Genomic DNA, 24,750 nt, shown 5'->3' with positions numbered 1-24,750 from the left:
GTTTGGAATGGTGGGTGACCGAGTTTGATGCGGTCAAATGGATATGGACCGCTTATCTTAGAGCCGAACCGCTGCACAAGTTTCAGATTTTGCTGATATCTTGGAGTTTTTCGTTTCCGGTATCATGGAGAACGGCTCGACAGGGTTAGTGTCAAAAGAACATGCATATGTGATGCACGATATAATTTAGAACAGCGTCATCGGCGCAAACAATCTTGTTTGAGTTTCGACTCTGGACTTATCTATTTATAAGATTTGTGGACTCAAAGGGTGGTTTTCTTGGAGATAAAAAGAAGGCCGCCTTGACCCTATTCTACGGGTTAGTCTATTTGATTTTTCATCACTAATCCATCAAGAACAGGGACAAGACAGAGTAAAAAATTAACGGAATAAAAAGAAAAGAATCAAGATCAAAGTGACAATTGTAGCTTGAAGACCCCAGAACCTATATACCTGAGGGTTATTCATCGTTTAATAGGTTACAAGACACAAGAATGAACAAAGGGATTGCCTCCTAGAGGATAAAAATATGTCACAGACATAGAAAATGTCAACCATTAAATTGGGAAAATAATGCCACAACTCATCTATGTTTCTTTATTCTTTTAAAAAGCCTTTCCCGGGCCAAACGAAGTACCAGGCAGCCAAATAATTTAACAAAAGATTCTCTCTATGGTATGGATACCTGCAGGTATAATCAGCGAGAAACAATTCAGAAATCGATGCATCATTGACTGAATGCACTGCCTCCTGGAGCAAGCACTTGTCATCCCCTTATCTTCATCTTCATCCTTCTTAATTGAAAATGCAGGCTTCTTGGGGAAGTTCACAGCTGAAAATTCATTCTTGAGCATTGAAGAGACTTCCAACATGGAGGGCCTGTCCCCAGCCTTCTCTTGCACGCATAGAAGAGCCACTTGAATGCATCTCAAAGAGCTTACCCAGGACGATGAAGAGTCATCAGAGACGGATCAATGAACTCCATGCATTTATCGTCTTTCCACTGCTCATATGCCTAAAATTAAGAATGCTAGTTGGTCAAAGTCAAAATTCATGTTCCTAAATTGGAGCCTGGAAAATTTCGAATCACAAATAATCTCTAGCACGTAATCGAGAAGATTCAGATTTTCATTCAGGCCGTAGTAACATAGTCTTTTTACCACAGATGATTTCCAACAGCAGTACCCCAAAGCTGTAGGCGTCATACTTCATTGAGTATATGCCTTTCCTCACATATTCTGGCGGAACGTACCCACTGTATACAAGAACAAAAATTGGTTTAAGCAGGAGAATCTGAGGTAAAACAAGGAGGGCTTAGTTAGCTAAACACTAAGTCCCACAATTCGGCTAGTATTTGCCTCGACGTCATCCTTCTTAAATATTTTCGCCATACCAAAATCTGATATCTTGGGGTTCATTTCATCATCCAGCAGAACATTGCTGGCTTTCAAGTCTCGATGAATTATTGTGAAATTCGAGTATTCGTGGAGATAAAGAAGCCCCTGTGTAATGCCTTCTATGATATGAACACGTTTCACCCAATCCAGCGAATATTTCCTTATTGGATCTGCATCATTAAAACCTGAAGATTATTAGAACCAAGTAAGAAATTAGAGCATTGCACACCTTTGTGTACTCCAAATGCTTAAAAGGGTCTGCCTCCGCTACCATTGTAGCAGAACTGAGGACCCATTTAAGCCTTTTTGGAGTATCACACTAGATGTTACTTGAAAACATCAGGTTCTGCTTAATGACTATTGTGAAGCATGAAAGACGTCTGACCAAATAGGTGAAAGTCCAAGCTCTTATTTGGCATGAACTCATAGACCAGCATCTTTCTTTCCTGTCAGTGCAAAATCCAAGAAGGCGAACGAGGTTGACGTGTTGCAGGATGACGGCAAGCATAACTTCGGTCTTGAACTCCTCGAGCCCTTGCTTCGAAGTTTTTGAAAGTCTTTTAATTGCAATGTCCCGTCCTTTAGGCAACTTGCCCTGAGCAACAGGGATGCCGACAGTCAGTACAGCGCAACTGACTTCCACTTGAACACGCTAGACTCGGAACTAAACTTCACTGTTTTATGCTGGAAGACAGTTTTTGTCTATGACACAAGTAACATAACTCAAGGATTATAAATGAAAAAACAGAATTTGAGAATGCATCCAAGTCCAACCTCCTATAATGAAACTTACAAGCTCACACACATCATAAAAACCTATGCTGCATCTCTAAATATATCAAGCTTATCGTGTTGGAGTTTGTGATGCCAAATCTTTCTGCTTAATTAGAGGGGACATGTACCTTAATGGGATGTACTCTCTGGTTGATTCCAACTAAGTGATTGAAATTGTGAGTATAAACTAACCAGCTGCTAGCTGCTGGAGATAAAGCTGACATACCTTCAATCAACATATGGAAATATCTGCTCTCTCGTAGCAATGGTAGGAAGGTCCATTACTTTTTTACATTCTCAGTATTAAGTCAAGTCCATACACGGAAAAGACCACATATTCTTGAGCAAAAGAGGTGAAAAAGGGGGTGAGTTATTTTTCCTTGCTCACATTTGAACACTACAAACACATGTTATTGAGCAAGGACCGTATCTGGCACTTAATCATGCTTCATATGATTTACCAAAATGAAACAAAAAAGGAAATCATATTTGCAAATCATTAGCTTTAGTAAGGCCTACCTTGTAAACAGGTCCAAATCCACCCTTTCCAATCTTATTTTTCACTCGAGAAGTTATCAGTTGCCGCTCTGAGGTGGCATACCCAAATTTTGCAGTTTAGGAGCTCTGCTCTCAAGAATTTCACCTTTACACCATAGTCTTCAATTGCCTACTAAATCCTTTTATTACACCTGAAATACCTGAGAATCAACACAAAGAAAATAAATCTAGAATGTTTGCTGAATCCTGAGTCAATGTTCCCAATTACCACAGAGATATAGCAATCCGCCAGTGAACTTTAGAAAATGTACCTTCTGATTTCAATGTTCTCCTCTGTAAAGTAGCATATCAGGCCAAATATAAGGAGAACAACTATAGCAATCGAAATAAAGCGTAACTAGCCAGAACCATCGCCTTTCTTGCTGATCTTCACCGGCTTCTTGAGCTGACAAGGCAGTTAAGTCCATGAATTGCATTTAGTTCTACATTTTCAATACAATAATATTTTAAAACCGTCATCAAGAATTCCTTTGAGGTACTTATCCTAACCTGTCCTGGAAAGAACCCAGTTCTGATCGCTGTTAATCTGAAACACACTGTAACCAAGAAGCCCCTTTTCCTTGGCATAAGTTACTTTGGCTCGAATGGCCTCCACATCATCGAAATTGATCCATACCAACCCCTTGCTGTAAAAGTTCACAACATATGTACCATTATAAACAGAACTGGCTCCGTAACCAAAATCTTGGATAAATGATTTGATGGCCTTGTATGCAAATGCCCCATCTGCCGTCTCAGCAGGGCCCACCGCTGGATGGCCAATGGCATCGCCGCTCGAATCCTCGAGCTGCCAAGCATAGCCATGGTAGGGCAAGCCCAGCACCAGCTTTCTTGCAGGAAATCCTCTAGTCAGCAACCAAGTTATGCAGAAGTCTGTGTTGTTATGGCTTGCGGGGTCAAATAAAGCAGCATGAGGGAGGCAAACTTTTCCCTGGTGGGGAGATGGTAATCGTAAGCAATTAGGTGAACCCAGTCCAAATATCTCTGAACTGAATCAAGTGGGAAACTCAGAGAGTCAACAATGGACTGACAATATACACCATCGCTAGCAGCAACCGAGGTTTCCCGGATTTCCTCGATTCGGCATCTACTCCATCTCTCCACTCTCCCAAAGAACACTCAAATTGGTAATGTTAATGCTCCTACCGAGCCAGACCCCAAAGAGATCAATCCCACTGAACGCATAAAGCCTTGCCTTTTCTATGGTGGATTCGATAAAGGACCTTCTTGAAGAAGACTCGCCGAGCATCGAAGCGAAAGCGGAAGGATCCTCTCCGCCTGCCCACACTGACAGCAGCGTGGTGATCGAAGGGTTCTTGCGTTTCACGGTGCTCGTGAAGGTGGAGAAGATTTGCTCAAAGGAGGAGTTGAAGGAGAGCGGATGGGCCGAAGAGTCGATGGAAGCAAAAGCGCATATGGTGAGAGAACAAGGAGGAATCGATGTCCGAGACCGGGATTTCGCTGCCGGCGTAGAAGTAACCGGACTTGACCCACGTTTGCTCCTCCAAAGATGGGTAGAGGCAAAGGAAAAAGATGAAGAAAGACGCGAGTTCGCCTTTTCCAGCCATGAAAGAGAGCTCGGAAGACAACGTGAAAGCAGAAAGTGGCAGCTTTGAGACGATGGGAGAGAGAGGAGACAACACGTTTGCTGTGTTCTATAATCGGTTGTCGGTACGTTCGCCTTCATGGAAATCTGCCCACGTTCGCATATAAGATAGTTCGCTTCATCAGGTACGACACTGACTTTTCAGCCTTCAGGGGTCTTTCTTCTGCTTTGGTCGTGGTCGCGGCTGCGGGTGTTTCGTTTTGGGTCTCTGTCCTTCCGCTCTCAACTTGTTCATAGGATCTGACATGATGCAATCTTGTCCGTACCGTAACGAAGACAAACATGTATCTATGGCGGCCGAAGATGGACCGGACGAACAGGAAGAGAGACGATTCCAGAAAACACAATCTTGTCGAAATTGAGGGGAAAGGATTAGGGGACTAGTGAAGTTTTCGAAATCCCTCCCAAGTCTGTCGTCCAAATAAAAACAAATTATTTCTTCTTTCTCCTTAGCATTATTTTAAATTTATTTTCGACATGTGCGTTCATTTCGTTGGCATTATTATAAATTTATTTTCCACATGTGCGTTCATTTCGTTGCTTTTCTCTCAATGGCATCTATACATCTCAAGTCTTTTTCTTTTTTCTCTTTTCTTTATGATTATTACAATACACCATCTTCCTTTGTATATTCAATACATTTTTTCTGACAGTGAAACCCATGATCAAGTCTAAAACTCTTTCTATGGTTACAATTACAATATGGGGTAGGCATGGCTTTATTAAGCTCTATCAATCGGCCACAAGCTTGGCGGTGGTGTTGGTATAGCGCGGGTTTCTCCAGAAACTTTGCGTCTGGTGTCGACACTCGACCTGAAGTCCGATCTGCTCCGGCACGTTCTAATACGCTCCGACGCGTGGTCAACTCTCTCAGGCGTGCGAGTCCCAAAATTCCGACATGTGATTCCGACACGCACGAGATCAATTTTAAAAATTTCTAATACTCGAAGGGTCAAAATATAAATATACACAAAAGAAGTAATAAAATTGCTATAAATATACTGCATGAGGTCAATTTTTTTCAGTTTTTTTTTTAGAATTGTTTTATTTTTGAAAAGTCTTTTATTATGAAAAAGTAATAAAAAATGCTATATATGATAAATAAATAAATTTAAAAATATCATTTCAACATTTTCTTTAAACAATGTTTTTCCTCTAAGTTTTGTGTATTATTGTAACAAATTAAAATAATGAATGATATTATTTAATATTTTCGTGTAAATTTATTCTAAACTATTATTATTATTATTATTTATTTATGTATTTATATATTAAATTATATTTAATATATAACGTGTCGGAATGTGTCAAAATTCTCTATTTTTATGACGTGTCGTGTTGTGTCGCGTGTCGCATGTTCGTGTTGGTGCTACATAGGTGTTGAGCGAATCAATGGCAGTAAGATAGTGATTGTTGAGCCGTATTTTTTTTTTCTGTTTATCTTGTTATTATAAGCATATGTAATGTGTACAACAACTATCTCCTAGACAATACAACAATTAAGTAGTCAGGAAAACACAACACGAAACACACTACTTTTATTCAGCATCAGTATTATTATAAACTCTTTTCTACGGACACGTTCTTATTTACATTAATCTTCTATCAATTGTAGGTCAAGAGATTCCTATCTCCTCTAGCGTAGTTTCAGCTCCAAAGAGTGAGACTTCCATACCTATAAATTTGAGAAAAAGAATGGGGAGTCGAAAACTTAGTAAGTAAAATCACTAATTCTTAGATAGGAGGACGTCTCGTTGTTGAACATAGCATACAATCATCCTTCATGCTAGTGCATTAATGGTAGATTAATAGCAAATCTATTGCTACACCTCGACTATATGCATGTGATCAATTCTGACTTACAATCAAAATATGTCTTACCTTCGGCTTGCCAACGAGCATAACAAACAACGCATATCAACATCACAAAAGATTCATTAACCGTCTCAAATGGTTCTTCCCATATTTTCAAAGGCTTCCTGACATCAATTAAGGCATCCGGCCTCAAGCCTGACATCATCACCGAGTAGCATCTTGATTAACGACCCTTCCTCAGGGGACCTCCTGTTTCTCTTAGAGACATCACCCACTCTTGGCACATTCCGAAACTTTTCTGAGGCATCCCCGTTCTCATGAACAAGGCAGCGTCATGCGTCGCTTGGGAAGCGTGCTCTTAGATCATCCACAGGTATGTGCATTACAAATCTAAATGTTGAACCAATTTAAATACACAAAGTATGGAAAGGACTAACTTTGTAGCAAAACAATCTCAGATCACTAGTTTTTTCCCTCCTTGGTGAATGAAGTTGGAGTCGGAGTCTGTTTGTTCTTTGTGGCTTCCCAAGGTCCCCGGCCATTTGATGGATGGGTAAAATGCCTCTGCTTCATTATTTTTAAATTATTGTAGGTAAAAAAAAAAAAAATGACGAAGAAATTGTCTGTAAATTGGCCTGTGCAAGCATCCTCATACACTTTCTAAATTATGGGGTTGGCTCTCCTTTTCTTTTCATTTTTGCTTTATCGACTCATGGTAAAATTTTTATTTCCTTTTCTTAACTTCCTTATACGCCCGAGTCATTACTTAGAGCAGAAGGGACAAGTTCACACAATTTATCTACTCTCGACCTAATAATTCCACCTTAGGGGATCAAGAGCAAGTAAGTGGTAAGGGTGATTTTGACCAATTGATCATCCCTCGACACATATCATCATTATGTTGATGGGAACAAATAACATAGAGAGACAGTTCACTAGTATTCTATCAGACGGGTTAATTGATTGCTTGGCAGACTAATATCACTTCTATTGTAATTTCATTGAGCAAACAAATGTTCTACCATTATCTAAAAGGCTAGATATGCATTGATTCTAACAATGGTGTGATTATCATGTGTCATGTCCTTTCACCACTCATCATATAAAGGCTATCACTTGTATAACATAACCGATGACTCGTCAATAGTAACATAAATTGTATTATGAGATTCATTTAGAGTTGTTTCTTCTCCCATACTTCTTCCTGAAAATACACCATTCTCAGTAAAATCATAAACACTCTCTTCTAAATTTCCCTCACTTCCAATGCTAACTTAAGTATCAAGGGTCAATCCATGTACAAAACCGGATGCCCTGACCCCATTTTTATGCTGCAATGGATTACCAAGTGAGGTAGAAAATCAAACTCGTGGTTCTCAATTCTAACTTCAACAAATGTAATACAAAACTTCGTTTATTTCACGGAAAATAGATAATTTTAAAAAATGTTTGAAAAAAATAGTTTATATAGCTTAAAATAATTAGTTAATAAAAACTATTTTGATTATCAAAGACAATTTATGTTTAAACATTTTCGTACAAGATGAACATATTTTTATTAATTCATTGTTGTAAGCGACATAATCAATTATTTTGAGAAAAATATTTTCCAAATCATTCATTTGCGTGAAGCAAACAAAACCTAAGAAGAAAAATACCTTCGGTCTAATGGATAAAGGTAATATTAAATTTGTTTGGAAACTAATTCACTATTATGCATGCAATGGGACTACATTCCTTTGTATTTTCGGACGGCTACGAGGCATTGATCGATAAAACACAACTCAATTTTGGATCATTAGCTCATCAAGTATCCATTTAGCGTGAAATGACCAAGAAACATTTCATCTAATCCAATCCGCTTCTCGAGTAGGGTCCTGTCCCATGAGAAATGTAAGGCTTTACAAATTAGCAGGGTAAACACATGCTCCTGCTGAGACCATCATTTGGTGATTGCCCAGGTTGTTGTTCTTATCGATCCAATTATCGATTCAAATATACTTGTTTGGATCGATATAAATGTCAACCGAAAGAAAATTGCATTGGGATTTACAGAAGATTTGTTGGGTCTTCGACATTAACATTTGCTTACAAAATTAAATCATCAATTGTGCACGATCATTCTGGAAAATGCAGTGAATTTTGAATTAATACCATTCTATTTGAAGAAGTTCATATATTATAAATACAAGAGAAACAACGGTGCCGGGATTCTTTCAACAGATAACATCTAAAAGCAACTCAAACAAGTTAGATTACAGAATCAAATCAAAGTAAAAACAACTCAGCATTAAATCTGTCATGTACGGTTGTTATCAAAAAAATCTTAATTTGGCTTTGGTGCTGCCCGAGATTACATAGGTGGATGAATAATGAGAAATGTATATGACTTGAAGTCTTGAAGAGCTTCTAGTAAACTTGAAGTCGCTGGAGATATGCAAGAGTTACAAAGGTTGAATCTTCAATCATCAAGAATCCACTCTCTGGATGCTGCATAAGACAATCCAAAATAAAAATTCCAATTAAAGATTAGAACTCTAAAATAATTTTTTTTTCCGTCAAAATCTTCAAAATGGTGCTTTAATATTACCAAAGCACACATTTTTGAGTGGACATAAATGTCATACGTTAGGATGATATTTGTCATTTAGTTTCATAACTGAGGGCCCAGAAGAAATATCCCTGAAGCCCAAGGCTTGTGCCAATCAATCTTCACCATCGCTGAGGCAACATCATTGTAACTGACCCAAGATGTCCAGGCGAAGGAGTAGGTCGACACCGTCTCCGTGTCGTATACCACGGTGGCGCTATAATTCCTATTGAACACTTTCACGTCAGAGTAAGGAAGCATGCCGCCCCCAGGGCCCGCCTTCACTGCCGAGGCGCCGATCTCGGTGACATTTGGGTCCTTGAGCTCCCACGACCTTCCGTAAAGGGGCAAGCCCATGACCACCTGCTTTCCGGGCAGCCCTGCCTGTAGCCAAGACTTGAGCCCGTGGATCTAGCTCAGATTGCTCTTTGGGTCGAAGAATGCGGCTTGGGGGCCCGTGGCAGAGGGTTCCACGCCCCGTGATAATCGTAGCACATGGCGTTGATCCAGTCCAAATTCTTCTAATGGCTGCCACGGGGGTACATGCGGTACACCGCATTGAGGAAGAAGCCGGAGGCGAAGTACACCGCCGCGGTTAACAACAGCGGGGGCTGCTCGGTGGCTCAGGCCTCTTCGATGATCTCAAGCCTCCATTCCCTCAACAAGTGGGCCAAATCATCCATCTCCTTTGGGTTTTTAGGCCATTCCCAGTCAAGGTCAAGCCCATCAAACCCAAACTTCCTTGCAACCTCCATTAAGAATTGATGAAGACTTTTCTTGAGGAAGGGCATGAAGCTATCTCGGCCAAGAGCGCGGTTGGAACGTCTCCAGAACCGCCAATGGAGAGGAGGGTCTTGACTGGTGGGCTCGCAAACGGAGGGTGCTCGTGAAGTTCGAAAGAGCCACTGCCGCCGACTCCGAGAGCTCGAACTTGAAGGTGATGTTGCTTGGGGAGAGGAAAGCATGGAAGATGTGAGTGAACAAAGTTGTGTCTATGTCTGATGGGGTGAAATCCTGTGTCCAGGAAGTGTAATAAAAGATCCTTTAATGGTGAAAAATGATGATGATGATGAAGCTGTTGCATCAATGGAAGGCATGGCCATGAGCAAGAAGAAGACCATGCAAAGGAAAGGCAAAAGGGTGGACTTTGCCATTTCTTTTCAAAGAGGGCATATGATCAAATGCATTTAGATCATTGGTGTTTGATTGGAAAGTGCATATTTATAGGGAGATAATGGTTAGCTTAAGGTTTAGTTTTGGACGGTTTAGTTTTGTCCTGATGTGCCTCATAGATTCTGAGAAGCTAAACAAGGTTTCTTGGGTGATATTACCAAGGGAAAAGTGTTAAAAAAGTCATAAATCTTTTGTATTTGTGCCAATTTAGTCATAAACCATTTTTTGGTGTCAATTAAGTCCTAGACCTTTTTATGTTGTGCCAATTTAGTTCTTTCCGGCCAATTTTGGTAGATTTTCTTGTGACGTTAGCTAGCTAACGTACTTTGATCGATCTTTGACGTGGACAACTTTTAATAAAATTTTAATTTTTAGAATATTTTAGAATATTTTTATTATTTTTACTTCTCCTTCTCCTTCCTCACTAGTGACCACGAGGGCGGCCTCGTGCTGGGCGGCGAGACTTGCCCTCACTAGATCTGGCGAGGTCGAGCCTCAACCATTGCCGACGAGGCTTGCCCGCTCGATGCTGCCATGGGCAAGGCTCACCCTCACTAGATCCAGCAAGGCGAGCCTCGTTGCGTAGGCCTCGAGGCGGTCTCGCATCGAGCGGGCGGGCAAGCCTTCTTTGCCTAGTGCGGCCGCCCTCGCGGCCACTAGTAAGGTGGCCGGCGAGGTCAAGGTGACTAGGCGAGAGGAAGAAGGAGGAGAAGGAAAAAAAAAAAAAAAAAAAAAAAAAAGAAAAAGAAAAAGAAATTTTTTTCAAAAATATTAAACTATTATTAAAAATTGTCCACGTCAGCACTGATTAGGCCATGTCAGCCGGCCGGCATCTAGTCAGCAAAATCCGGCTAAAATTGATTGGAAAAGACTGAATTGACACAACGTAAAAATGTTTAGGACTTAATTAGTACAAAAAAAAAGGTTTATGACTAAATTGACACAAAACAAAAGGTTTATGACTTTTTTAACACTTTTCCCTATTACCAAGTTCTTGTCTAGGCTTGTTACATGGTCAAGGACTATATAGACAAACCATTATTAATAAGACTATTCCAGAGGAGTTGTTTCTTGGGAGATATTACCAAATTCTTGTCTAGACTTGTCACTTGGTTAAAAACTGTACAAACAAACCATTATTAATAAGACCATTCCGAAGTAATTTGTACATGATCTTATATGAATATGTCGTGGTGAAATCGCAATAAATACATATATATATTCATGGCATCACACAGATCACCTAACAATCTAAAAATGTCTACAAAAATCCTATTTGGTTCAAGGTAGATATAAAATTGGTCTATCTTTGAAACAAGAATTTCTTGTGCTAATTTCGAATCGTACTTGTGTGATAAGTACGAGAGTAATGAACAATCCAAAAAAGTTTCCCCCCTGTTCATTGTCTACAAGCATAGGTCAAATTCGATAATTGCTAAGGAGATGTAACACGACTGATTACAGTCACATTTCTCGAGTTACAAAGTGAGGCCAAATGGTTTTCCTTTACGAATAAACTGCCCTTTCGATTACCCACTTTAGCATATGAACAATTCCTAACGAGACAAACGGGGAAACAGAAAGGCAGAAACAATTCGTCTGCAGGCGTGCTTAGTCGCCTGAGAGAAGGACAAGTGGCAGCTGGACAAGAGCTGTTCGAGGATCTATACGTGAAAAACAAAGCTGTGTTTGAATATTTACTTGTTTGGAATGGTGGGTGACTGAGTTTGATGCGGTCAAATGGATATGAACCGCTTATCTTATGGCCGAACCGGTGCACAAGTTTCAGACTTTGCTGATATCTTGAGTTTTTTTTGTTTCGGTATCATGGAGACGGCTCGACGGGGTTGGTGTCAAAGAACGCATGCATATGTGATGCACGATATAATGTAAGAACAGCGTCATCGAACGCGAACAATCTTGTTTGAGTTTTGACTCTGGACTTATCTATTTATAAGATTTGTGGACTCAAAGAGAATTGGTTTCTCGGAGATAAAAGAAGGCCGCCTTGACCTATTCTAAGGGTTAATCTATTTGATTTTTTTCATCACTAATCCATCAAGAACAGGGACAAGACAGAGTAAAAAATAAACGGAATAAAAAGAAAAGTAATCAAGATCCAAGTGAATTGTAGCTTGAAGACCCCAGAGCCTATATACCTGAGGGTTATTCATCGTTTAATAGGTTACAAGACAAAAGAATGAACACTGGACTGCCTCTAGAGGATAAAATTATATACAGACATAAGAAAATGTCAACCATTAAAATTGGGAAAATAATGCCACAACTCATCTATGTTTCTTTATTCTTTTTGAAAAACCTTTCCCGGGCCAAACGAAGTACCGGGCAACCAAATAATTTAACAAAAGATTCTCTCTATGGTATGGATACCTGCAATGTATAATCAACGAGGAAACAATTCAGAAATCGATGCATCATTGACTGAATGCATTGCCTCCTGGAGCAAGCACTTGTCATCCTCATCTTCATCTTCATCCTTGTTAATTGAAAATGCAGGCTTCTTGGGGAAATTCACAGCTGAAAATTCATTCTTGAGCATTGAAGAGACTTCCAACATGGAGGGCCTGTCCCCAGGCTTCGCTTGCACGCATAGAAGAGCCACTTGAATGCATCTCAAGAGCTTACAGGATGATGAAGAGTCATCAAGAGACGGATCAATGAACTCCATGCATTTATCGTCTTTCCACTGCTCATATGCCTAAAATTAAGAATGCTAGTTGGTTAAAAGTCAAAATTCATGTTCCTAAATTGGAGCCTGGAAAATTTCGAATCACAAATTATCTCTACTTACATATTCGAGAAGATTCAGATTTTCGTTCAGGCCGTAGTAACATGAGGTCCTTTTACCACTGATGATTTGCAACAGCAGTACCCCAAAGCTGTAGACGTCATACTTCATTGAGTATATGCCTTTCCTCACATATTCTGGCGGAACGTACCCACTGTATACAAGAACAAAAATTGGTTTAAGCAGGAGAATCTGTGAGGTAAAACAAGGAGGGCCTAGTTAGCTCGCTTACTAAGTCCCTACAATTCGGCTAGTATTTGCCTCGATGTCATCCTTCCTAAATATTCTCGCCATACCAAAATCTGATATCTTGGGGTTCATTTCATCATCCAGCAGAACATTGCTGGCTTTCAAGTCTCGATGAATTATTGTGAAATTCGAGTATTCATGGAGATAAAGAAGCCCCTGTGTAATGCCTTCTATGATATGAACACGTTTCACCCAATCCAGCAAATATTTCCTTATTGGATCTGCATCATTAAAACCTGAAGATTATTAGAACCAGAAGCAAAATTAGAGCATTGCATACCTTTGTGTACTCCAAATGCTTAAAAGGGTCTGCCTCCTCTAGCCATTGTAGCAGAACTGGGGACCATTTAAGCCTTTTGGAGTATCACACTAGATGTTACTTGAAAACATCAGAGTTCTGCTTAATGACTATTGTAAGAAGCATGAAAGACGTCTGACCAAATAGGTAGAAGTCCAAGCTCTTATTTGGCATGTACTCATAGACCAGCATCTTTTCTTCCCTGTCAGTGCAAAATCCAAGAAGGCGAACGAGGTTGACGTGTTGCAGGCTGACAGCAAGCATAACTTCGTTCTTGAACTCCTCGGGCCCTTGGTTCGAAGTTTTCGAAAGTCTCTTTATTGCAATTTCCCGTCCTTTAGGCAACTTGCCCTGAGCAACAGGGATGCTGATGGTCAGTACAGGGCAACTGACTTCCACTTGAACACACTAGACTCGGAACTAAACTTCACTGTTTATGCTGGAAGACAGTTTTTTGTCTATGACACAAGTAACATAACTCAAGGGTTATAAATGAAAAACAGAATTTGAGGAGAATGCATCCAAGTCCAACCTCCTATAATGAAACTTACAAGCTCACACACATCATAAAGAAACCTATGCTGCATCTCTAAATATATCAAGCTTATCGTGTTGGGTTGTGATGCCAAATCTTTCTGCTTAATTAGAGGGGACATGTACCTTAATGGGATGTACTCTCTGGTTGATTCCAACTACGTGATTGAAATTGGGAGTATAAACTAACCAGCTGGTAGCTGCTGGGGATAAAGCAGACATACCTTGAATCAGCATGTGGAAATATTTGCGTTCTCTCGTAGCAATGGTAGCAAGGTCCCATTACTTTTACATTCTCAGTATTAAGTCAAGTCCATACACGAAAATGACCACATATTCTTAAGCAAAAGGAGTATGAAAAAGGGGGTGAGTTATTTTCCTTGCTCACATTTGAACACTACAAACACATATTATTGAGCAAAAGGACCGTATCTGGCACTTAATCATGCTTCATATGATTTGCAAATGAAACAAAAAGGAAATCATTAGCTTTAGTAAGGCCTACCTTGTATACAGGTCCAAATCCACCCTCTCCAATCTTATTTTCACTCGAGAAGTTATCAGTTGCTGCTCTGAGGGTGGCATAACCAAATGTTTGCAGCTTAGGAGCACTGCTCTCAAGACTTTCACCTTTACACACCATAGTCTTTAATTGCCTACTAAATCCTTTTATTACACCTGAAATACCTGAGAATCAACACAAAGAAAATAAATCTAGAATGTTTGCTGAATCCTGAGTCAATGTTCCCAATTACCACAGAGATATAGCAATCCTCCAATGAACTTCAGAAAATGTACCTTCTGATTTCAATGTTCTCCTCTGTAAGTAGCATATCAGGCCAAATATAAGGAGAACAACTATAGCAATCGAAATAAGCATAACTAGCCAGAACCATCGCCTTTCTTGCTGATCTTCACCGCTTCTTGAGCTGACAAGGCAGTTAAGTCCATGATTTGCATTTAGTTCTACATTTTCAATACAATAATATTTTAAAACCGTCATCAAGAATTCCTTTGAGGTACTTATCCTAACCTGTCCTGGAAAGAACCCAGTTCTGATCGCTGTTAATCTGAAACACACTGTAACCAAGAAGCCCCTTTTCTTTGGCATAAGTTACTTTGGCTCGAATGGCCTCCACATCATCGAAATTGATCCATACCAACCCCTTGCTGTAAAAGTTCACAACATATGTACCATTATAAACAGAACTGGCTCCGTAACCAAAATCTTGGATAAATGATTTGATGGCCTTGTATGCAAATGCCCCATCTGCCGTCTCAGCAGGGCCCACCGCTGGATGGCCAATGGCATCGCCGCTCGAATCCTCGAGCTGCCAAGCATAGCCATGGTAGGGCAAGCCCAGCACCAGCTTTCTTGCAGGAAATCCTCTAGTCAGCAACCAAGTTATGCAGAAGTCTGTGTTGTTATGGCTCGCGGGGTCAAATAAAGCAGCATGAGGGAGGGCAAACTTTTCCCTGGTGGGGAGATGGTAATCGTAAGCAATTAGGTGAACCCAGTCCAAATATCTCTGAATTGAATCAAGTGGGAAACTCAGAGAGTCAACAATGGACTGACAATATACACCATCGCTAGCAGCAACCGAGGTTTCCCGGATTTCCTCGATTCGGCATCTACTCCATCTCCACTCTCCAAAAAAGAACACTCAAATTGGTAATGTTAATGCTCCTACCGAGCCAGACCCCAAAGAGATCAATCCCACTGAACGCATAAAGCCTTGCCTTTTCTATGGTGGATTCGATAAAGGACCTTCTTGAAGAAGACTCGCCGAGCATCGAAGCGAAAGCGGAAGGATCCTCTCCGCCTGCCCACACTGACAGCAGCGTGGTGATCGAAGGGTTCTTGCGTTTCACGGTGCTCGTGAAGGTGGAGAAGATTTGCTCAAAGGAGGAGTTGAAGGAGAGCGGATGGGCCGAAGAGTCGATGGAAGCAAAAGCGCATATGAGGTGAGAGAACAAGGAGGAATCGATGTCCGAGACCGGGATTTCGCTGCCGGCGTAGAAGTAGCCGGACTTGACCCTCGTTTGCTCCTCCAAAGATGGGTAGAGGCAAAGGAAAACGATGAAGAAAGACGCGAGTTCGCCTTTTCCCGCCATGAAAGAGAGCTCGGAAGACAACGTGAAAGCAGAAAGTGGCAGCTTTGAGACGATGGGAGAGGAGGAAGACGACACGTTTGCTGTGTTCTATAATCGGTTGTCCGTACGTTCGCTTTCAAGGAAATCTTCCCACGTTTACAGGTAAGATAGTTCGCTTTCATTGGGCGCGACGCTGACTTTTCAGCCTTCAGGGGTCTTTCTTCTTGTTGGGTCGCGGTCGCGGTCGCGGTCGCGGCTGCGGATGTTTCGTTTTCGGTCTTTGTCTTGCCGCATCCAACCCGTTCATCGGACCTGACTCGTTACAATCTTGTCCGAAAACAGACAAATATGTATCTATGGTGGCCAAAGGATGGACCGGATGAACAGGAAGAGAGACGATTCCAGAAAACACTATCTTGTCGGAATTGAGGGAAAGGATTGCGGGGGACTAGTGAAGTTTTTCGAAATCCCTCCAAGTCTGTCGTCCAAATATAAACAAATCACTTAGCATTATTATAAACCTATTTTTGACACGTGCGTTCATTTCGTAGCTTTTCTCTCGATGGCATCTGTACATCTCAAATCATTTTTCTCTTTTCTTTATGATTATTACAATACACCATCTTCCTTTGTATTTTCAATACGTTTTTTCTTGCTGGCAGTGAAACCATGATTAATAGGGGTGATCGGTTCCCGGTTCGGTCCGGTTCCACCCAAGAATTGGGAACCGGGCCAGGAGGACCGTTCCCACTTTTACGGACCGTGGACCGGACCGGCTATCTTGGAGCCAGAGCCGGACCCCGGACTACCCGGTCGGTCCGGTTCCAATGAACCATCGCATTTTCATTTCATTTAACAAAAAAATAAATAGTAATTACTAGTAAAGTAATGCGCGAGATTATGATCCGGTCAAGTTTTTATTCACTTTGTGACCAACAAAGTGACGCCTATTAAATTAAACGTCAACTTTGTGGAAACAAAGAGAGCCAAGAAGATTGAAATCTCCTAACGAAGAATTAAATCTCAATAGAGAGCCAAGAGATTGAAATCCCCTAACGAAGCGCGCTCTTACCCACACCAAAATGCGCAGAGGAGACGAAATCCAACCACCCACCGCCCTCGCCCCCCCCTCCAAATGCGACATCAATACAACACAATCGCATGTCGGAAACAAACGAAGATGGGACTACAGTATAAATGATCAAACAACGAAGCCGCGGCAATGAAAACATAGCAAAAGAGCTGTCGAGGACGGGACTCGGGACTCACCTCAAAGAACGAGAGGGCCTTGGGAATCATCGGGGCAACGACGGGACGGAAGAGAGCGAAGAGATGATGACCTTTGTGGGGAGGAACTAGGAAGGCTTTGGGAAAATGAAAGTTGAATCGAATTACCGCCGAGTTGGATCACAAAAATTGGGAAAATAGAAGTTGATGTGATGGTTCGTATATTAAAGTAGAAACTAACAAAAAAAAAAAGAGAGGGGTTTAGCCGTTCTTTTAGGTTTCAAGAGGGAAAGGCAAGTGAGGAGAATTGCAAAAATTTTGAAAATAAAAGCTAATGTGATGGTTACTGTTGAGTGTAGTTCGAAGCAAAAAAGGGGAGGGATTATTAGCTTTGAGTTATGAGAAGAAATGAATATGATGGTAATTGGTACTATAAATTATTTCATAAATTAATATATATATATATATATATATATATATATATATATATATATATATATATATGGTGGTCGGTCAGTTCGACCCCCAAAACCAGAACGGACCAACCGGTCACCGGTTCCAAAATAGGAACCTAAGACCGGACCGAGACCCTCTAGGACCGCCGAACCGACCGGTCCCGGTGCAGTGGCCGGTTCCCGGTTCGGGCGGTTTCCGTTGCACACCCCTAATGATCAAGTCAAAAACTCTTTCTATGGTCAATTACGATATGGGGCGAGCGTGACAATATATTAAGCTCTACCAATCAGCCACAAGCTTGGTGGTGGTGTTGAGCTCATGCATGCGTGCACATGGAGAGAGGGAGATAAAAGGGTCATAGAGATGAAAATTGAGTTAACTTTGTCATTGGGTGAAGCAATGGCAGTAAGATAGTGATTGCCAAGCCGTTTTTTTTTTTAATATTTTTATTTATTTATTATTATAAGCAAACGGAATGTGTACAACAACTATCTCCTACACAATACAACAATTAAGTAGTCAGGAAAACACAACACGAAACACACTACTTTTATTCAGCGTCAATATTTTTATAAACTCTTTTCTACGTACACATTCTTATTTACATTAATCTTCTATCAATTGTAGGTTGGGAGATTCCTATCTCATCTAGCATAGCCTCAGCTCCAAAGAGTGAGACTTCCATACCTATAAATTTGAGAAAAACAATGGGGAGTCGAAAACTTAGTAAGTAAAATCACTAATTCTTAGATAGGAGGACGTCTCGTTGTCAAACATAGCATACGATTATCGTTCATGCTAGTGCATCAATGGTACATCAATAGCAAATCTATTGCTACACCTCGACTATATGTATGTGATCAATACCGACTTACAATCAAAATATGTCTTACCTTCGGCTTGTCAACGAGCATAACAAACAATGCATATTAACATGCACAAAAGATTCATTAACCATCTCAAACAGTTCTTCCCATATTTTCGAAGGCTTCCTAACATCAATTAGGGCATCCGTCCTCAAGCCTAACATCTCCACTGAGTAGCATCTTGATTAACAACCCTTCCTCAAGGAACCTCCTGTTTCTCTTAGAGACATCACCCACTCTGGCACATTCCGAAACTTTCCCGGGGCATCTGTTCTCATGAACAAGGCAACGTCATGCGCCACTTGGGGTAAAGGCGTGCTCTTAGATCATCCACAGGTATGCGCATTACAAATCTAAATGCCAAACCAATTTAGATACACAAAGTATGGAAAAGGACTAACTTTGTATCAGAACGATCTTAGATCACTAGTTTTTTCCCTCCATATTGAATGGAGTTGGAGTTAGTCTGTTTGTTCCTTGTGGCTTCCCAAGGTCCCTGGCCATTTGATGGATGGGTATAATGCCTCTGCTTCATTATTTTTAGAGTATTGTGGGTAAAAAAAAACACAAATGACGAAGAAATTGTCTGTAAATTGGCCTGTGCAAGCATCCTCATGCACTTTCTAAATTATGGGGTTGGCTCTCCTTCTCTTTTCATTTTTGCTTTATCGACTAAGGGTAAAATTTTTATTTCCTTTTCTTAACTTCCTTATATGCCCGAGTCATTACTTAGAGCATAAGGGACAAGTTCACACAATTTATCTACTCTCGACCTAATAATTCCACCTGAGGGGATCAAGAGCAAGTAAGTGGTAAGGGTGATTTTGACCAATTGATCATCCCTCGACACATATAATCACTATGCTTATGGGAACAAATAACGTAGAGAGACAGTTTGCTAGTATTGTATTAGACGGGTTAATTGATTGCTTGGCAGACTAATATCGATAATACATCAGAGTAAAGAGGCATGCCGCCCCCAGGGCCCGCCTTCACTGCCGGGGCGCCGATCTCGGTGACATTTGGGTCCTTGAGCTCCCATGACCTTCTGTAAAGGGGCAAGCCCATGACCACTTGCTTTCTGGGCAGCCTTGCTTGTAGCCAAGACTTGAGTCCGTGGATCGAGCTCAGATTGCTCTTTGGGTCGAAGAATGCAGTTTGGGCGCCCGTGGCAGAGGGGTCCCACGCCCCGTGATAATCGTAGCACATGGCGTTGATCCAGTCCAAATTCTTCCTAATGGCCGCCACCGGGTACGTGCGGTACACCGCATCGAGGAAGAAGTCGGAGGCGAAGTACACCGCGGCGGTTAACAGCAGCGGGGGATGCTTGGTGGCTCGGACCTCTTTGATGATCTCAAGCCTCCATTCCCTCAACAAGTGGGCCAAATCATCCATCTCCTTTGGGTTTTTAGGCCATTCCCAGTCAAGGTCAAGCCCATCAAATGCAAACTTCCTCGCAACTGTTGGAATTGTTCAGCTGGTGTTTTCTGTCATATTTTCCTCTGTTTTTTTTTTTTTATTAAAAAACAGCCGAGTTCATTTAGTTATGCATTTAGTGTTTTTGCTATTTTCTAGGAAGTTAATAGCACGTTTGTGTGCAGTTATGTGTTGTATGTACGTGAGCAGTTTCTACTTTGTATTTAGTTGTTGTACTCGATAATTTTTTTCCTTTACACAAGATGTATGAAGTGCTATGCTCTATTTTTTTTTTTTTTTTTATCTTCTTTCTCTCTCAAACAACAAATTTTTGTTTTGTTTTGATTGTTGTTTTTATGAGGTTTAACATTGGTATCGGAGCATTTGTGGGATCTTAAGGGACTGTGAAGTGAGGGTAAGTGAGTGAGGATTGCTTCTAATCTGCAAAGAAAAAGCTGATGGAGGCAGGATTGAGTGGATTCTCTACAATGGTTGCTCCAGTCTTTACTGGGGAAAATTATCAGGCTTGGGCTGTCAAGATGAAGGCATTCTTGGAGGGTCATGATTTATGGGAGGTTGTGGAGAATGATTATGAGGTTGCTCCACTTTTAGACAATCCGACCTTGAATCAGATAAAGTACCATAAAGAGAGAATCACAAGGAAGGCCAAGGCAAAGTCTTGCTTGTATGTTGTTTCACCCACTATCTTCACAAGGATCATGAGATGTGATTACGCAAAGGCAATATGGGATTTCTTGAAGGATGAATACAAGGGAGATGAGAAGATAAGAGGCATGAAGGTGCTGAATCTCTTGAGGGAGTTTGAGAGACAGCAAATGAAGGATTCGAGTCGGTGAAGGAGTACTCGATAGGTTGGTTGGGATAGCTGAAAAAATCAGAGTTTTAGGGTGACTTGAAGGATGAAAGGCTTGTTCGGGAAGATCCGGTATCTCTTCCGAGGAGAAGTTCGAAGCCACCATAGCTTCTCTGGAAAATACAAGAGACTTAGCTGATATAAAGCTTGCAGAATTGTTAAATGCTCTGCAAGCACATGCGCATAGAAGACTGATGAGAAGAGAAGAGTTTGTAGAGTGGAAAAAGCGCTGCAAGCTAAAATGAAATCAAATGATGGAGGCAAAGGGAAGAAATGGATTCGGTCCGAGAGAAAATGCTGGTGACTCTAAGTTTGTAGCAAAAGAAGGAAATTCTGGTGGGTCTAGCAAATGGAAGATGAACAAAAAGCCTTGTCAATACTATGGTGGAACTAATCATCAATTTTTTAGATGTTGGAGAAAGCGATGCTAGATGTAGAAGATGTCACAAGTTGGGTCACATGGAAGCCATCGCAAAGAAAAAAATTACCAGAAGCGGGAAAAACACGGGTAGATGAATGAAACTTAGGAAGAACACTTGTTTGTAGCTTCTTTTTCTGAATCTTCTGTTGGGAATGATGCATGGCTGGTGGATAGTGGCTGTACCAATCATATGACTGGCAATTTGAAGCTGTTTAGGAGTCTAGACATGTCGGTCGGGTCCAAAGTCGAATTGGCAATGGACGGTATATCGAAGTGCGGGGGAAAGGTGCAGTGGCTATTAAAGGAAATCATGAGGTGAAGGCGATCGGTGATGTTCTTTTTGTGCCAAACATTGACCGAGAATCTGTTAAGTGTTGGTCAATTATTTGAGAATGGCTATAAAGTGAAGTTCGAAGGGAAGGAATGTCTTATTAGTAATGCGAGATAGCAAAGAAGTGCTAAGAATCCCAATGAGGGACAAGAGTTTCATGTTCAAGCCACAAGAGATGCAACAAATGGCTTTAAAGTGCAAAGAAGAAAATGCGAGCTATGGCATAAAAGACTTGGGCATGTTCACGGAAGATCATGTCGTTTATGCAGAGAAATAGCTTGCGGATAACTTGCCAAGTTTGGAGGAGGAATTTCCACAGTGCAGAACTTGTCTTCTTGGTAAGCAAGCCAGATTTCCTTTCAAAGGAGGAGGCTGGAGAGCATGTGAGAAGCTGCAATTAGTCCACACAGATCTATGTGGACCTATGTCTGAGTCTTCTCTCAATGGTAGCAAGTATTTCATTACCTTCACTGATGATATGACTAGGATGAGTTGGATTTATTTTCTACGAGCCAAGTCTGAAGTTGCTGATGTGTTTGTGAATTTTAAAGCCTTAGTTGAGAGTCGAGTGGGAAGAAAATTAAAATGCTCAAGTCGATAATGGTTCGAGTATCTTGCTCACAAGTTTAAGTTGAATTGTGAGCAAGCGGAATTGTGCAGCGGTTCCTTTGCTCCCTATTCACCTCAACGAGAATGGGGTCGGTGAGAGGAAAAATATAAGCATTATGGAGATGGCTAGATGTATGATGCAGGAGAAGAAGTTACCTAAGAAGTTCTAGGTTGAAGCAGCTAATACTGCAGTGTTCTTGTTGAACAAATTGCCCACAAAGGCCTTAGAGAGGTCAACACCTTTTGAAGTCTGGTATGGTATTAAACCATATGTGAAAAATTTGAAGGTTTTTGGGTGTTTGTGTTACACTCATGTTCCTGAGGTCAAGAGGGACAAGCTGGATAAGAAAGCGAGCTTGGAATCTTCATTGGGTACGAGTCTCCAATCAAAGGCTTACAGAATTTTTCACCCTATGATAGGGAAGGTGACTGTAGCGAGAGATGTTGTTTTCTAGAGGAAGATGAGTGGATTTGGATGGAAGGAAAGAGTGCGGAAACAAGAATTCGAAAAAAAAACATGCAACAGATGTAGAGGTTGATGAAGTTATAGATGGATTGGAAGACAGTGTGGATGATTTACCAGTGATAGGCACAAGGTCACTTGCTGAAATCTATGAAAGAAGCAATGTGGCAATGCTCGAACCATTTAACTTTGTGGAAGCTAAGGAGGATCAGAGGTGGATTCCAGCAATGCAAGAGGAGATTGCAATGATCCAAAAAAAACCACACATGGGAGCTTGTTGACAGATCATCTGATAAGAATGTGATTGGGGTTAAGTGGGTGTTTAGAACAAAACTTAATCCTGATGGTTCTGTCAATAAACACAAAGTTATACTGGTGGTGAAAGGCTATGCACAAATATGGGGAGTAGACTATTCTGAAACATTTGCTCCTGTTGCACGACTTGATACAATAAGGTTCGGTTAGCTATTGCGAGAGAAGGGGTGGCATATATTTCGGTTAGATGTCAAGTCTGCATTTGAATGGAGAGCTTGAGGAGGAGATTTTGTTGAACAACTTTGAAGGCTTCAATATCAAAGGGCAAGAAGAGAGTGTATACAGGTTAAGGAAAGCTCTATATGGATTGAAGCAGGTTCCAAGAGCTTGGTATGGGAAGATAGATCGATATTTGCAGGATTTTGGCTTTGTAAAAAGCTTAAGTGAGTTAACTCTTTATGTCAAGAAGGTGAATCATAGTGTTGTAATTCTGTCACTTTATGTAGATGATCTATTAGTGACGGGGAATGATATGGAATTGATAGAGAAGGTGAAGCAAGATCTATTTGCGGTTTTTGAGATGTCGAGACTTGGGAAAGGTTGCTTATTTTTGGGTCCTGGAAGTCAAACAGGCTTCATATGAGATCTTCATCTGTTAGAAAAAATACATGAAGGAAATTTTAAAGAAGTTTCAGATAGAAGATTGTCGAAGTGTAAGCACTCCTATGGTTGCTAAAGAGAAGCTGCAAAAGAATGATGGAACAGATGCAATAGATGCTTCATGTATAGAAGTCGATTGGGTGTCTCATGTATCTTACAAAGAACCAGATATTCTATTCTTTGTGAGTGTTTTATCTAGGTTTATGAGTAGTCCTAGTGATTACATTTGATTGCAGCAAAAAGGGTCTTGAGATATCTCAAAGGAACATTGTTCTTTGGTGTGAAGTTTAAGAAATGTTAGAAGTTTAATTTACAAGGATTTTACGATAGTAGGACTGAGCTGGTTGGTGGAGACTTGAAAAGTACGTTTGGGTATTGTTTGAGTCTTGGTTCCGCTTGTTTCTCTGGTGTTCCAAAAAGCAAGAGATTGTAGCTCGAGTCCACGCGAGAGGCTGAGTTTATAGCAGCTCTTGCAGCTGTAAATCAAGCTTTGTGGCTGAAGAAGATAATGAAAGATCTGTGGTTGAATTCTAGTGATTGCATTGAAGTTAATATGGATAATCAGGCTACTTTAGCAATATCTCAAAATTCAGTTTTCCATGGCAAAACCAAGCATTTCAAAGTCAAATTTTTCTTTCTGTGTGAGGTGCAACAAAATGGCGAAATTAAGTTGGTTTATTGTAGATCTGAAGATCAGCTTGCGGATATGTTCACAAAACCACTTCAGGTTGGAAGATTTGAGCTGTGAAGAGAGAAAATATGAATATGCAACGGCAATTGATCCAAGGAGGAGTTTGTTGGAATTGTTCAGCTGCTGTTTTCTATCATATTTTCCTCTGTTTTCCTTTGTTTTTTTAATATTAAAAAACAGCCAAGTTCATTTAGTTATGCATTTAGTGATTTTGCTATTTTCTAGGAAGTTAATAGCACGTTTGTGTGCGATTATGTGTTGCACGTATGTGAGTAGTTTCTACTTTGTATTTAGTTGTTGTACTTGACAGTTTTTTTCCTTCACACAAGACGTATTAAGTGCTATGCTCTGTTTTTTTATCTTCTTTCTCTCTCAAACAACAAAAATTTTTCTGTTTTGATTGTTGTTTTTATGAGCTTTAACAGCAACCTCCATTGAAGAATTAATGAAGACTTTTCTTGAGGAAGGGCATGAAGCTATCTCGGCCAAAAGAGCGGCTGGAATGTCTCCAGAACCGCCAATCGAGGAGGGTCTTGACCGGTGGGCTCGCAAAACGGAGGGTGCTCATGAAGTTCGAGAGCCAC

General features: G+C 40.8%; 2 protein-coding genes and 1 pseudogene across 2 annotated transcripts in view; all 3 read right to left on the bottom strand.

Moving 5' to 3' along the window:
• The window catches only part of LOC104438847, a 6,123-nt gene extending 1,783 nt beyond the window's left edge, over positions 1-4,340 (bottom strand). The window contains 14 exon segments of the mRNA XM_039308630.1: positions 686-916; positions 1,161-1,255; positions 1,324-1,567; positions 1,783-1,833; positions 1,836-1,992; positions 2,691-2,735; positions 2,737-2,758; positions 2,870-2,915; positions 3,043-3,114; positions 3,219-3,641; positions 3,683-3,772; positions 3,775-3,849; positions 3,852-4,140; positions 4,142-4,340. Of these exon segments, the coding sequence (XP_039164564.1) occupies positions 686-916; positions 1,161-1,255; positions 1,324-1,567; positions 1,783-1,833; positions 1,836-1,992; positions 2,691-2,735; positions 2,737-2,758; positions 2,870-2,915; positions 3,043-3,114; positions 3,219-3,641; positions 3,683-3,772; positions 3,775-3,849; positions 3,852-4,140; positions 4,142-4,297 (1,996 nt within the window). The 5' untranslated portion in view covers positions 4,298-4,340.
• Positions 4,341-8,778: 4,438 nt separating this feature from the next.
• LOC104438846 lies at positions 8,779-10,519 on the bottom strand (annotated as a pseudogene).
• A 1,595-nt stretch (positions 10,520-12,114) lies between these two features.
• LOC120291520 (brassinosteroid LRR receptor kinase BRL1-like) overlaps positions 12,115-24,750 on the bottom strand; it is a 56,312-nt gene continuing 43,676 nt past the window's right edge. The window contains 5 exon segments of the mRNA XM_039309023.1: positions 12,115-12,632; positions 12,726-12,876; positions 12,955-13,192; positions 13,410-13,620; positions 14,309-14,490. Coding sequence (XP_039164957.1) covers positions 12,318-12,632; positions 12,726-12,876; positions 12,955-13,192; positions 13,410-13,620; positions 14,309-14,490 — 1,097 coding nt within the window. The 3' untranslated portion in view covers positions 12,115-12,317.

Source organism: Eucalyptus grandis, chromosome 3, assembly GCF_016545825.1.
Source record: "Eucalyptus grandis isolate ANBG69807.140 chromosome 3, ASM1654582v1, whole genome shotgun sequence".
Taxonomy (NCBI): Eukaryota; Viridiplantae; Streptophyta; class Magnoliopsida; order Myrtales; family Myrtaceae; genus Eucalyptus; species Eucalyptus grandis.
This window is presented reverse-complemented; position numbering and strand designations above follow the sequence as displayed.